The following is a 15,202-nucleotide window of genomic DNA, read 5'->3' on the forward strand; positions in this document are numbered from 1 at the left end:
AAAACAAATACACACATCATGTGCAAATAAAGTTGCCGAAAGTGAAGAAGAGTCTGTTTCGTGAGTGCAACACTATTTGTGTGTTTGGTTTCCATCCATCCGTTTTCTAACTCGCTTATCGCGAGAGTTGCTGATGCATCTCCGGCAGTTGCATATTTAGGTTTATATTGTACATATTTCATACTTTAGTTGCACTTTTCCAACTGGATTTTCTTTCATTGTACATGTGTAAATCCAAAGTAATTCAAAGTCTTTCTATCTTGTTATTAGAGGATGATCAGGGTCTCTGCTCCAACTCTTTATTTCTAACGGGTCGATTTGTTCAATTTTAGATATTTTTTCCTTGTAGCGTTTTTTTTTGGGGGGGCTTCTGGGAGAAGCTTTTCGCAATATATCCCACTTTGTTTCAAACTGCTTTTCAGCATTATGGGAGAGGAAGATACAGCGGAAACGCTATAAAACCATCAGAAAAGGTTTGTTTTGGAATGTTGCCATACAAGATGGCGCCCAGCGACGTAAACGTCACACGCAGTGAACAGATAAAAATTAAGAAATGATTTAAGATAAATTTTCTACATCTGGGAAGCAATTTGAACAAATTCGCGAGCTTCACACATTTGAAATTTTAAGTGTCAGGTGTTTTAAACAGACATTTGATGAAGTACATTTGTCGCCTTTCTTGTTGATGCATAAAATATATACATATAGAAAAACTTTCACACATAAACATGTATTGCATGCATGAGAAATATTTCACTCAGCAAACTGACAATGACTGAGAGCTCTGGCTCGGATGAAATTTACAGTTCGGACAACCACCTCCATGACATGGTGCATTTTTAGCGACTTGCAGCTTAATGCTTCCTGATGCAAAATACAATGAAATGTCCAAAACTCCCCCCTTTATTTGCAGCTTGTACTTTCTCTCTGAACTTTGTCACAACACCTGTCTTTTTCCCAATCATTGACGGCGCACCATCAGTAGCCAGGCTTATGGCGCGGGACCGGTCCAACAACAGAGCGGAAAATGTCTTCTGATGTCGTAGTGTCGGCCATTTTTATTAATTTTTTTTTCAATGGTAATGGTCCGGCTGGGGGCATTTAGACCCCGGGCCGGGCTAAATCGTTCGGCGGGCCGCTTCCTGTCTAACTTAGAAAAGCAAATAAGAAAGGAACAAAACTAAACAACTATTAACCTACAAATAAATTCATGTTTATAACTCAACCCCAAGGATTTAAAGTGCACGAAAATTAGATTTAACTATTATTCAAAGTAATAAAAGAAGTAATGTATTGAAATAATACAGTTTACTATTAAATACTAACAATAATCCCTACGACATTTAATTTTGTAATCAATAAAATTATTTTTTTAATCCGTTCATTTGAGAATTTTCCAAATGTCAGCTGGATTTGTCGACTGATGTGTATCTCTGTCTACGCTGTTGAATTTTCAATGTTATTTTGTTCATTTCTGTCTTAAACTGTGAACAATTTCTACTATTTACTTCAGTAAAGTTAACACTTCTTCTTTTTATCTGTTTGCTTGTCCAGATTCCCTGAAGTGTAACGTTTATAACCAGGAGAGGAGATCCACTCTGGATGAGTTAGAACCTCTGCAGGTGAAACAAGAACAGGAAGAGCCAGAAGATCATCAGATAAAAGTGGCAGAGAAAGAAGTTTACTGCACTCAGGGTGAAGAACTGATTGCATTAAAACTGGAGACTGATACCTGCATGGTGGTTCCTGTTGATGAGCAAACATACCAAACTGAATCAGAACCAAACAGGAACCAAGACATCTTAGAAAAGCCTGATGAAACTGAGAACCAACATCAGGACAGAAGAAAACCTTTATCAGGTGTCATCTGTAAAAAACAATTGACTGCCAAATATGCTGTCAGTGATCATATCAGAATTCATAAGGGTGAAAAGCCGTTTACATGTGTGAACTGTGGAAAAAGTTTTAGTGAAAAACAGAATTTAACTCGGCACATGATGATTCACACTGGTGAAAAGCCGTTTTCATGTGTGAACTGTGGAAAAAGTTTTAGTGAAAAAAAGGCATTAACTCGGCACCTGAGGATTCACACTGGTGAAAAGCCGTTTTCATGTGTGAACTGTGGAAAAAGTTTTAGTCAAAAACGGCATTTAACTCGGCACATGATGATTCACACTGGTGAAAAGCCGTTTTCATGTGTGAACTGTGGAAAAAGTTTCAGTCATAAACAGAGTTTAACTCAGCACATGAGGATTCACACTGGTGAAAAGCCGTTTTCATGTGTGAACTGTGGAAAAAGTTTTAGTCATAAACTTTGTTTAACTCAGCACATGAGGATTCACACTGGTGAAAAGCCGTTTTCATGTGTGAACTGTGGAAAAAGTTTTAGTCAAAAACGGCATTTAACTCGGCACATGATGATTCACACTGGTGAAAAGCCATTTTCATGTGTGAACTGTGGAAAAAGTTTTAGTGAAAAAAAGGCATTAACTCGGCACCTGAGGATTCACACTGGTGAAAAGCCGTTTTCATGTGTGAACTGTGGAAAAAGTTTTAGTGAAAAAAAGGCATTAACTCGGCACCTGAGGATTCACACTGGTGAAAAGCCGTTTTCATGTGTGAACTGTGGAAAATGTTTTCGTCAAAAACAGGATTTAACTCGGCACATGATGATTCACACTGGTGAAAAGCCGTTTTCATGTGTGAACTGTGGAAAATGTTTTAGTCAAAAACAGGATTTAACTCGGCACATGATGATTCACTCTGGTGAAAAGCCGTTTTCATGTGTGAACTGTGGAAAAAGTTTTAGTGAAAAAAAGGCATTAACTCGGCACCTGAGGATTCACACTGGTGAAAAGCCGTTTTCATGTGTGAACTGTGGAAAAAGTTTTAGTCAAAAACAGAAATTAACTCGGCACATGATGATTCACTCTGGTGAAAAGCCGTTTTCATGTGTGAACTGTGGAAAAAGTTTTAGTCAAAAACAGCATTTAACTCGGCACATGATGATTCACACTGGTGAAAAGCCGTTTTCATGTGTGAACTGTGGAAAAAGTTTTAGTCTAAAACAGAAATTAACTCGGCACATGATGATTCACTCTGGTGAAAAGCCGTTTTCATGTGTGAACTGTGGAAAAAGTTTTAGTCAAAAACAGCATTTAACTCAGCACATGATGATTCACACTGGTGAAAAGCCGTTTTCATGTGTGAACTGTGGAAAAAGTTTTAGTCATAAACTTTGTTTAACTCGGCACATGATGATTCACACTGGTGAAAAGCCGTTTTCATGTGGGAATTGTGGAAAAAGTTTTAGTCAAAAACAGAATTTAACTGGGCACATGAGGATTCACACTGGTGAAAAGCCGTTTTCATGTGTGAACTGTGGAAAAAGTTTTAGTGAAAAAAAGGCATTAACTGGGCACATGAGGATTCACACTGGTGAAAAGCCGTTTTCATGTGTGAACTGTGGAAAAAGTTTTAGTCAAAAACGGCATTTAACTCGGCACATGATGATTCACACTGGTGAAAAAGCCGTTTTCATGTGTGAACTGTGGAAAAAGTTTTAGTCAAAAACGGCATTTAACTCGGCACATGATGATTCACACTGGTGAAAAGCCATTTTCATGTGTGAACTGTGGAAAAAGTTTTAGTGAAAAAAAGGCATTAACTCGGCACATGAGGATTCACACTGGTGAAAAGCCGTTTTCATGTGTGAACTGTGGAAAAAGTTTTAGTGAAAAAAAGGCATTAACTCGGCACCTGAGGATTCACACTGGTGAAAAGCCGTTTTCATGTGTGAACTGTGGAAAATGTTTTCGTCAAAAACAGGATTTAACTAAGCACATGATGATTCACACTGGTGAAAAGCCGTTTTCATGTGTGAACTGTGGAAAAAGTTTTAGTCATAAACTTTGTTTAACTCGGCACATGAGGATTCACACTGGTGAAAAGCCGTTTTCATGTGTGAACTGTGGAAAAAGTTTTAGTCGTAAACAGCATTTAACTCAACACATGATGATTCACACTGGTGAAAAGCCGTTTTCATGTGGGAATTGTGGAAAAAGGTTTAGTCAAAAACAGGATTTAACTCGGCACATGAAGATTCACACTGGTGAAAAGTCTTAAAAGTTCACTATAAATGTCATTGTAATAAAAATGTGTTATTTACTGGAGGGTTTACATCTATAAAGTGGTGGAAATTTTTTAATTAAGTTGTTAAATGTGATATTTATTTGCACCAAGGATGTGTGTTTGTAGCAGTAGGAAGCAGGCCGATTTGAGAAGCAAAATGCCTGAAGCCGCAGCTACACTGATAGCTTGACTAGACGAAATATGCCAGTCAGAAAGAAAATGTTATCACCTTAGCAGGAGAATGGATCAAAGACTAGAAGTCCTGAGAAACTCTAGTTTTGTAGCCCAGAGAAACAAGAAACAAGAGAAAAGTTTTTATAACCTCAAGAAATTGACAGACAGGATCTTCAAGACCTACGAAAATGTGCTTGGAAGACAACAGCTGCATGGATGCAGGATGACAACATTGTTTGAGCAGAGACTTGTGACTGAAATCTGGTCTCCTTCTATGCAAATGATTTGTAAGCAACGCCTCAATGTAATAAATGTTGAGTTGTATGAGAGCACGTTAGAACTGGCCTGGAGACGGAGATAGCAGACGTCCTGAAGCTGGCTCTCCATTCAATTCTATTGCATTTAAAACTTCAACTGTATCTCTTTCGTCATATTGTGAAATGTTTGATAAATGTTTTGTGTTCAGATCCAACAGTTTCCTTGAGAGATTTTCTTGCTGTTGTTTTGTAATTGTTTTGCTTACAAATATATTCATGCCTTACAATAAGTAATTATCTTGTTTGGATTAAAAACATTTAATCATTCTTATTCAGCGTTATTCATTTATGCATTATAACAAGTAATCGTCTCACAAAGTTTCAATGTTCCAGAATCTTATTGTAGCATTCATATTAATGTTATAATATTGTGCTTTTAATGCTTCTTGGGATTTATTTGAACATTGTTCTGCAAAAGCAGTGAAAAGGTCAACTGCCATTCTCAGTGCTCTTGTGGACCATTGTGACTAATTTCATGCATTAACAGAGTTTGACTGGACATGGACTCCCTTCCAGAACATTCTCACAAGATTGGACTTGAGGGATTGATTTGTATTATTCTATTCTGTATAGACAAAGTGTGAGGGATGGATGTTGTTTATCTTAATACACTAATTATCAAAAATACAATGTGCTGTTATGCACTGACTTTACATTTTCTTTGATGATTAGATAAAAAAAATCCATTTAAAAACTTTATGAAATCACTCATTGATTGTTCATGATTTTTTAAAAGTTTGGTTGATTATTATTGTCTTCAGTAATTTTGTGTGTCTTTTGTCTTAGTTGTATTTTTGTTTTTTCTGCTCTTTTCTATTACGAGGAAAACATTTCACGTTCTGCAACGAGAAGTGGCACTGAGAAAAATCTGTAGATGTGATGATCGTAGGATCCACAAGGTGGCAGTAATGCAATGACATGAATGCAGTTAGTCATAAAACCCCAAAGAAGAAGAAGACAAAGCAAAAGAGATGAAACGAGGTTATGGCTGATCATAACAGAATTATTTAAATCTGAAGACAAAGGTATAGTTTGGAGAGGAAGCAAGAAGATTTGGAAAATTAGGTGGGATATAAATAAATGGAAGGCATTTATATACAATTGATGGTAGTAATGGTTAGAGGAATAAACAGGAGGGAGGAGATAATTATGAATAGAATAAGAACCAGTCAGTTTTTTTTAAATGGAACTCTTTTTAAGATGGGGAAACATCTCACAGGTTTATGAAGTTGGTGTGATTTTATGGAACATGTTTTTATTAGGTATAGAAAATATGTAAATCAAAGATATGAGAATTTGAGACACAGATATGAGGATCCAATAGGTGGCAGTAGTGCAAGAGCAATGGATGCAAACTGCCGTTACAATGTAAAGGGGAAGAAGAAGAAAAAGTAGAAGAAGAAGACAAAGAGGACAGCACGTGGTCTGTTTTGTTGAATGTTTGAGTGTTTCTCTAATAAATATCTCCAGTCCAGCTTAAACCAGTGAATCAGCGAGCAGTGAACTGCAGGAACATTGACAGAGTTTAAAGAAATCATCGTCCAGTCGGAGGAAGAGATGGATGATCAGCGCAGACTGCTTGATTTCTCCCGGACTCCCCAGATCATCTTACACCGAATAGGTAGGAAACAGCAGCGTTTGGATGCAGGTTAAGGTCTAAATGTCTAGTGTTACTTCACTATTGTATCCCACTTTATGTTGGATAATTACATAAAATTCTTATGAAATATATTTTCAGATGTGTTTATGTGATAAAATTTGGAAAAGTTCAAGGGTTAATACTTTTGAAGCCACGGGAGAATCAATGCAGTGAAGATGTGGCGCACCTAAAACTGCCACCCCATTATTTTATTTTGGTTGTATTAATATTTATTAAATAATTTTAAAATATTTTAATGTATGACTTATTCGATTTATTCCAAAAATGAACGAGTTATATTTTGTTTGTTTCGGAGCAGCAGTGGCGAAGCGGAACTTTTGTTTGGGGGACGTTGCTCCCGGGTTGGTTTTACGGTGGAGTTCCGGTTTTCTTTTTCTTTTGTTTTTTTGTTTGGGTGACTTCTCTCTTAAATGATGGAAGTTTTTTATTTACTTCAATGAAGTGAATTCCTAATTTTTTCTGTTTTCTTCTCCAGATCACCTACAACATAACGTTTATGAGGATGAGCTAAGTCAGCAGGAGAGGAGATCCACTCTGGACCAGGAGGAGTTAGAACCTCTGCAGGTGAAACAAGAACAGGAAGAGCCAGAAGATCATCAGATAAACGTGGAAGAGAAAGAAGTTTACTGCAGTCAGGGTGAAGAACTGATTGAATTAAAACAGGAGACTGATACCTGCATGGTGGTTCCTGTTGATGAGCAAACATACCAAACTGAATCAGAACCAAACAGGAACCAAGACATGTTAAAAAAGCCTGATGAAACTGAGAACCAACATCAGGACAGAAGAAAACCTTTCTCATGTGTCATTTGTAAAAAGCGTTTTGCCTTCAGATCTGCTTTTGAGGCTCACATGAAAACTCATACTGGTAAAAAGCCATTTTTATGTCTGACTTGTGGAAAACGTTTTTGTCAAAAAGAGGTTTTAACTCGACACATGACGATTCACACAGGTAAAATGCCGTTTTGTGTGTGATCTGTGGTAAATATTTTTGTCAAAAAGGCTTTTAACTGGTCACATGAGGTGTCATACAGATGAAAAGTCTTTCATGTGTGTGATCTGCGAAAAGCAATTTTCTTTCAAATCTGCTTTCGATGCTCACCAGAGAACTCATAGGAAGGAAAAGCCTTTTTCATGTGGTACCTGTGGACAATCTTTTAGCCAAAAACACGTTTTAACTAATGATGGTAACCATGATGGTTCACATTGGTGTAAAGCCTTTTTCATGTGAGAACTGCGGAAAATGCTTTACTTTCAAGTCTGCTTTCAATGTTCATGTGAGAACTCACACAGGAGAAAAGCCTTTTCTATGCGTCATCTGTGGGAAAAGTTTTAGTTGCAAACAATATTTATCTGAGCACATGACGATTCACTCAGGTGAAAAGCCGTTTTCATGTATGACCTGTGGAAAGTGTTTTGCTTTCAAATCTGCTTTTGATGCTCATAGAACTCACACTGGGGAGAAACCCCTTTTAATGCATCACTTGTGGGAAATGTTTCAGTCAAAAACATGTTCTACTTAATCATATTGTAATTCACACAAATACGAGGCCTTTTTGGTGTCTTATTTGTGGAAAAGGTTTGAATAAAAATTTTTATTTAACTGTCCACATGAGAAATAACTCGGGTAGTTATTAATTTAGAGCGCAAAAAAAAAAAAGAAATTCTAATAAAAAAGCCTAATTTGTCATTTTATTCCTGACCATAACATGGTTGTCATGGGTGACATGAATGCAGACATCTCAGATAAAAACTCAGTTTGCTAAACACCTTTTTTTTTTTACAAATTCTAATCTAGTATTGTCAAGTAAAGAGCGTCTGCCAGCTGCTAGCTACATTTATGTAATTGAAGCTTGGCATACTGTGTCTTGGTTGGACCATTGTATGACTACAGCAGATGCTCATCTTGCTATGCTATACCTAAATATCTTATGCAATATGTCCACTGTTGACCACATCCCCTTCGAGGTGTCAACTAAATGTGAACAGTAATCAAATAGCTCATTACTATGCCCAAAACTGATCAATTGTTATGTACCATTAAAATACCAAGAGAGGCAGTTACTTGTTCAGATGGTAACTGCTCTATTATTGGACATAGAGCCAATATAACTGGATTATATTCTAATATAATTGAAGCTACTGGGAGCTGGCCTTCCTTATGATAAAAGTAATATAAAGATTTAAAACAGACCAGGCTGCAACACCTATGTGTCTAAATACCACAGTGAAGCTACTACTTCTTGGGCTCTAGCAGGTAAACCTAGGCAGGGCCCTTTATTTGAACATAAAAAGCGGTCTAATGCAAAATACAAATATGCACTATGGTTCATTATCCAGAATAAGAAAACCATGAGGGCTGACTGCGTGGCAAAAAAGCTTATAGGTAAGGATACAAAAGCCTTTTGGAAAGAGGTTAAAACCATCAATAACAGTAAATCCTCTCTCCCTTGCACTGTCAATGGCGCTTCTGGGACGAATATGATTGTTGATTTTGGCAACATCACTACAGAAAATTATTTTCCTGTGTATACAGTGAACCCTTTCAAGTTGACAAGGTTAGTACTGTAGAAATGATCAAAACACACGAGGTCTACCAAGCAATTAAGGAACTGTCTGTAAATAAATCTGAAGGAATGGAGTTCAAGGGTCGCCCCTCTTCTTGCCTTGTGTTTCACTGATTTTATTATTCCTGTTTTTATTCCTGATAGCTTGATGAATGTACTTCTACTTCCGGTGATTTAAAAAAAAAAAGCTGGTAAAATAGGTAGCTCTGATAACTATAACCTAGTACACACTCTGAAGTCTTTGAACTTATTCTTTTGCCAAAATTTGCAGATTGTTATGTCTGTAGACAATCAATTTGGGTTCAAGTCCAACCTGATACATGAGAATTACTGGATAATTATAACAGTAAAAACTCTACAGTTTTTCTGTGTTTTTATACGCCACTAAGGCTTTTGATCGTGTAAATCAGAAAAAACTAATTTTAAAATTGTGCAACGCTGTTGTGGGCAAATATATAGTAAGATGTCTGTCCTATTGGTGTGCTAATCAAACTATGCAGGTCAAATGGGACAAGTGTATGTCTGCATCCTTTCGTCTGAGATAAGGAAGCATTTTATTTCCTATGTTGTTTAATTTTCATGTGAATGATCTCTCTAATCTCCTGAAACCTGTGTAGAACTGGCTGCATGGATGGTGAAACTATTATTAATCATTTAATGTATGCTGATGACCGAGACGTTTTTAGTCCCAGTTCAGCTGGTCTTCAGAAACTGCATCATGTTGGTAACCTACATGATAAATTCAATCCATCAAAAAGTATCTTGATCTGTTGCACTAAGGAGGAAAAAAATAGGGCATTTCCAAATTTCAAGCTGTCTGGGACTCTATTGAATTAAATGAAGTAAAATATCTTGGTCATGTGTCGACAGACTGTCTGTGATTTACCGTCAGGTCCGAATGTCATCTGCTCAGGCAAATATCCTTGTTTAGATCATATTGTACATCACTGTATACTGCACATTTGTGGTGCAACGTTCAAAGAGCCAGTCTTCAAAGATTGAAGGTGGCTGACAATGACTTTTGTTAAATAAGCCCAGATGGACCAGTGCCAGTGAACTGTTTGTATCCGCTCGCGTCAGCATTTTGATGGCTGTTTTAAGAAAGCTTATGTTTAATTTTATTTGTCATATAAACGAGTCTAATAATAGCATTATCCTACTGTTGATGAAATATATTGCAGTAAAATATATTGCAGTAAAATACTCATCTGTACTCTGGAGACATTGGTATGACTGCCTCCTGAACGCTAGTAGCCGTTATTTTATGTATTTTTTCTACTTTTATCAATTTGTTTTTTCTTCTTCTTTTTTTATGTAATTTGGACTTTGAGTCTGTAATAAAATCTATCTAAATCTATCTATAGTCTTCAACTTATTGAGTAAAATCTGCTAAGTGGCTTGACTTAGATAGGTTGGCTAAGAGGCTATTAAACAAGAAGTTATTGATATGCCAGTAAAATGATTTAAATCTGAAGACAAAGGTATAGTTTGGAGAGGAAGCAAGAAGATTTGGAAAATTAGGTGGAATAATGAAATAAATGGAAGGCATTTATATACAATTGATGTAGTAATGGTTAGAGGAATAAACAGGAAGGAGGAGATAATTATGAATAGAATAAGAACCAGTCAGTTTTTTAAATGGAACTCTTTTTAAGATGGGGAAACATCTTACTGGTTTATGTAGTTGGTGTGATTTTATGGAACATGTTTTTATTAGTTGTAGAAAATATGTAAATCAAAGATATGAGAATTTGAGACATAGATATGAGGATCCAATAGGTGGCAGTAGTGCAAGAGCAATGGATGCAAACTGCCGTTAAAATGTAAAGGAGATGAAGAAGCAAAAGTAGTAGGAGAAGAAGAAGAAGAAGACAGAGAGGACAGCACGTGGTCTGTTTTGTTGAATGTTTGAGTGTTTCTCTAATAAATATCTCCAGTCCAGCTTAAACCAGTTAATCAGCGAGCAGTGAACTGCAGAAACATTGACAGAGTTTAAAGAAATCATCGTCCAGTCGGAGGAAGAGATGGAGGATCAGCGCAGACTGCTTGATTTCTCCCGGACTCCCCAGATCATCTTACACCGAATAGGTAGGAAACAGCAGCGTTTGGATGCAGGTTAAGGTCTAAATGTCTGCACCTTTCTGCATGAGGATCATTTTAGTAAACGCTCTTTTCCCGGATAAATGTTTTGTTAGCAGGTAAATGAACGCAGACATCACAATGAGAATGGCTGATTTATGGAGAGAAAATGGAGTTTCTCACAATCTGAGCTTTGTGCTGCGTCAGTGTTTCGTTGTGTAGTGGAAGTAGTGTCAGTAGTCAGTTAAAACGTTGTAGCTCTGGAAGAAGGGACTTTGTAACGGCAGCCCCAAAACAAATACACACATCATGTGCAAATAAAGTTGCCGAAACTGAAGAAGAGTCTGTTTCGTGAGTGCAACACTATTTGTGTGTTTGGTTTCCATCCATCCGTTTTCTAACTCGCTTATCGCGAGAGTTGCTGATGCATCTCCAGCAGTTGCATATTTAGGTTTATATTGTACATATTTCATACTTTAGTTGCACTTTTCCAACTGGATTTTCTTTCATTGTACATGTGTAAATCCAAAGTAATTCAAAGTCTTTCTATCTTGTTATTAGAGGATGATCAGGGTCTCTGCTCCAACTCTTTATTTCTAACGGGTCGATTTGTCTAATTTTAGATATTTTTCCATGTAGCGTTTTTTTGGGGCTTCTGGGAGAAGCTTTCACAATAGCCCACTTTGTTTCAAACTGCTTTTCAGCATTATGGAAGAGGAAGATACAGCGGAAAGGTGATAAAACCATCAAAAAATGTTTGTTTTGGTATGTTGCCATACAAGATGGCGCCCAGCGACGTAAACGTCACACGCAGTGACATAACTTCCAAGCCTCTAGAGCAGGGGTGTCAAATTCATTTTGGTTTAGGGGCCGCATTCAGCTCAACCTGATCTCAAGGGGCCGCACAAATTAACTCATTGCAAGATTAAATAGAACTAATGAAAGTGGACTCGTTGATTTAAATTAAACAAATTTCACTTTTACAAAAATATATTATGAATAACTTCAGACTTTTTAAGAAAAGTATATACAATTTCAACAATAATTTTACTCAGTTAAACATTTATTTAAATGCATTATGCATAAGAACTGATCACAGTGATTGTACAAAGTTGCAAAACATTTATTCAGTTTTTGGAACTTCAAACACTGTCCTGCATGACAAAATACATCAAACAGATAAAAATTTAGAAATGATTTAAAATCAATTTAAATCATTTCCACCCCGACTCGGTCCATCCCGACTCGGTCCATCCCGACTCGGTCCACCCCGACTCGGTCCATCCCGACTCGGTCCGGCGCTCCAACAACGGAGCGGAAAATGTCTTCAGATGTCGTGGTGTCGGTCATGGGCACCAACTCTAGAAACTCCTCTGACAGTCAACATCAACTCCACGAATAAATATGGCCAGTTGAGCGACATCTGCAACATCAATACTCTCTCTCATAAATGGCAACAGAAAATGCCAGAAATGACTCCGTTTTTCGTTTGAGCTGGTTGTCCAAATTTGCCGATAGTTCTGAAATCCTGTCTGCGACGGTATTTCTAGTCAAGCTAATATTGGAAAGCTTGTCGCTTCTCAGGACACAACTTGAGCAGCTTCAGCATGCAGTTCTTGCCGAACTCTCCCTTACAGTGAGGCTTTGATGCTAACGCTATTTGGCTAGCAGTTAGCTAGCTGGCCTCGACTCTGGGTGAAAACAGATTGCTGTTTCCTCAGACCGTCAACATTTCATTTATCTTCTGATTTCTCAGTTCTCCTTGCAAGTGATTGTATTTTTCACCATGCTGAGTTTCATAGTGGCGGTGAATATTGTATTCCTTAAGCACCAAAACCTGCTGCAGGCACACAAGGCACACGGGTTTTCCATTCACCTGCATGAACAAATAAGCAGTCAATTTTTCTTGAAAAATCCGACACTCTGTGTCTACTTTTCTCTTTTTTGAGAAAGACATGTCGTTGATGAGGCTGCCGGGGCCAAAATAACACGCGGATGAAGCGATAGAATCGAAGCTGTTTACAGAACCTGAAGCTCATTTGAGAATTCTCCAAATGTCATCTGGATTTGTTGACTGATGTGTATCTCTGTCTACGCTGTTGAATTTTCAATGTTATTTTGTTCATTTGTGTCTTAAACTGTGAACAATTTCTACTATTTACTTCAGTAAAGTTAACACTTATTCTTTTTATCTGTTTGCTTATCCAGATTCCCTGAAGTGTAACGTTTATAACCAGGAGAGGAGATCCACTCTGGACCAGGAGGAGTTAGAACCTCTGCAGGTGAAACAAGAACAGGAAGAGCCAGAAGATCATCAGATAAAAGAAGAACAGAAGGATCTAGAACACCTGCAGATAAAAGTGGAAGAAAAAGAAGTTTACTGCAGTCAGGGTGAAGAACAGATTGAATTAAAACAGGAGACTGATACCTGCATGGTGGTTCTTGTTGATCAGCAAACATACCAAACTGAATCAGAACCAAACAGGAACCAAGACATCTTAGAAAAGCCTGATGAAACTGAGAACCAACATCAGGACAGAAGAAAACCTTTATCAGGTGCCATCTGTAAAAAACAATTGACTGCCAAATATGCTGTCAGTGATCATATCAGAATTCATGAGTGTGAAAAACCGTTTTCATGTGTGAACTGTGGAAAAAGTTTTAGTCAAAAACAGCATTTAACTCAGCACATGATGATTCACACTGGTGAAAAGCCGTTTTCATGTGTGAACTGTGGAAAAAGTTTTAGTCAAAAACAGCATTTAACTCAGCACATGAGGATTCACACTGGTGAAAAACCGTTTTCATGTGTGAACTGTGGAAAAAGTTTTAGTCAAAAACAGCATTTAACTCAGCACATGATGATTCACACTGGTGAAAAACCGTTTTCATGTGTGAACTGTGGAAAAAGTTTTAGTGAAAAACGGGCATTAACTCAGCACATGAGGATTCACACTGGTGAAAAACCGTTTTCATGTGTGAACTGTGGAAAATGTTTTTGTCGCAAACAGCATTTAACTCAGCACATGATGATTCACACTGGTGAAAAGCCGTTTTCATGTGGGAATTGTGGAAAAAGGTTTAGTCAAAAACAGGATTTAACTCGGCACATGATGATTCACACTGGTGAAAAGCCGTTTTCATGTGTGAACTGTGGAAAAAGTTTTAGTCAAAAACAGGATTTAACTCGGCACATGAGGATTCACACTGGTGAAAAGCCGTTTTCATGTGTGAACTGTGGAAAAAGTTTTAGTCAAAAACAGGATTTAACTCGGCACATGAGGATTCACACTGGTGAAAAGTCTTAAAAGTTCACTATAAATGTCATTGTAATAAAAATGTGTTATTTACTGGAGGGTTTACATCTATAAAGTGGTGGAATTTTTTTAATTAAGTTGTTAAATGTGATATTTATTTGCACCAAGGATGTGTGTTTGTAGCAGTAGGAAGCAGGCCGATTTGAGAAGCAAAATGCCTGAAGCCGCAGCTACACTGATAGCTTGACTAGATGAAAAATGCCAGTCAAAAAGAAAATGTTATCACCTTAGCAGGAGAATGGATCAAAGACTAGAAGTCCTGAGAAACTCTTGTTTTGTAGCCCAGAGAAACAAGAAACAAGAGAAAAGTTTTTATAACCTCAAGAAATTGACAGACAGGATCTTCAAGAGCTACGAAAATGTGCTTGGAAGACAACAGCTGCATGGATGCAGGATGACAACATTGTTTGAGCAGAGACTTGTGACTGAAATCTGGTCTCCTATACAAATGATTTGTAAGCAACGCCTCAATGTAATAAATATTGAGTTGTATGAGAGCACGTTAGAACTGGCCTGGAGACGGAGATAGCAGACGTCCTGAAGCTGGCTCTCCATTCAATTCTATTGCATTTAAAACTTCAACTGTATCTCTTTCGTCATATTGTGAAATGTTTGATAAATGTTTTCTGTTCAGATCCAACAGTTTCCTTGAGAGATTTTCTTACTGTCGTTTTGTAATTGTTTTGCTTACAAATATATTCATGCCTTACAATAAGTAATTATCTTGTTTGGATTAAAAACATTTAATCATTCTTTTTCAGCGGTTTCATTTATGCATTATAACAAGTAATCGTCTCACAAAGTTTCAATGTTCCAGAATCTTATTGTAGCATTCATATTAATATTATAATATTGTGCTTTTAATGCTTCTTGGGATTTATTTGAACATTGTTCTGCAAAAGCAGTGAAAAGGTCAACTGCCATTCTCAGTGCTCTTGTGGACCATTGTGACTAATT

The 15,202-nt window shown here is 37.2% G+C and overlaps 2 protein-coding genes and 1 pseudogene across 3 annotated transcripts; 2 read left to right on the forward strand and 1 right to left on the reverse strand.

Annotated features, from left to right (window-relative positions):
* Window positions 1–753: 753 nt before the first annotated feature.
* On the reverse strand, window positions 754–12,885 carry LOC129356587 (general transcription factor II-I repeat domain-containing protein 2A-like; annotated as a pseudogene).
* LOC129356575 (gastrula zinc finger protein XlCGF57.1-like) lies at window positions 1,995–4,893 on the forward strand. Of its 2 annotated transcripts, none has more exons than XM_055026156.1 (2): window positions 1,995–3,530; window positions 3,616–4,893. In XM_055026156.1, the coding sequence occupies exons 1-2, from the start codon at window positions 1,995–1,997 to the stop codon at window positions 4,123–4,125; spliced, it is 2,046 nt and encodes a 681-aa protein (XP_054882131.1). In that variant the 3' UTR covers window positions 4,126–4,893. The 2 variants fall into 2 exon arrangements, with proteins under 2 accessions (XP_054882131.1, XP_054882132.1); XM_055026157.1 differs by having other exon boundaries at window positions 1,995–3,374; window positions 3,532–4,893.
* A 475-nt stretch (window positions 12,886–13,360) lies between the features above and the next one.
* On the forward strand, window positions 13,361–14,980 carry LOC129356588 (gastrula zinc finger protein XlCGF8.2DB-like). Its single transcript, XM_055026167.1, has 2 exons — window positions 13,361–13,366; window positions 13,463–14,980. The coding sequence occupies exons 1-2, from the start codon at window positions 13,361–13,363 to the stop codon at window positions 14,234–14,236; spliced, it is 780 nt and encodes a 259-aa protein (XP_054882142.1). The 3' UTR covers window positions 14,237–14,980.
* Window positions 14,981–15,202: the final 222 nt, after the last annotated feature.

This window comes from Poeciliopsis prolifica, unplaced genomic scaffold, assembly GCF_027474105.1.
Source record: "Poeciliopsis prolifica strain line A6 unplaced genomic scaffold, Auburn_PproV2 SCAFFOLD179, whole genome shotgun sequence".
Classification (NCBI taxonomy): domain Eukaryota; kingdom Metazoa; phylum Chordata; class Actinopteri; order Cyprinodontiformes; family Poeciliidae; genus Poeciliopsis; species Poeciliopsis prolifica.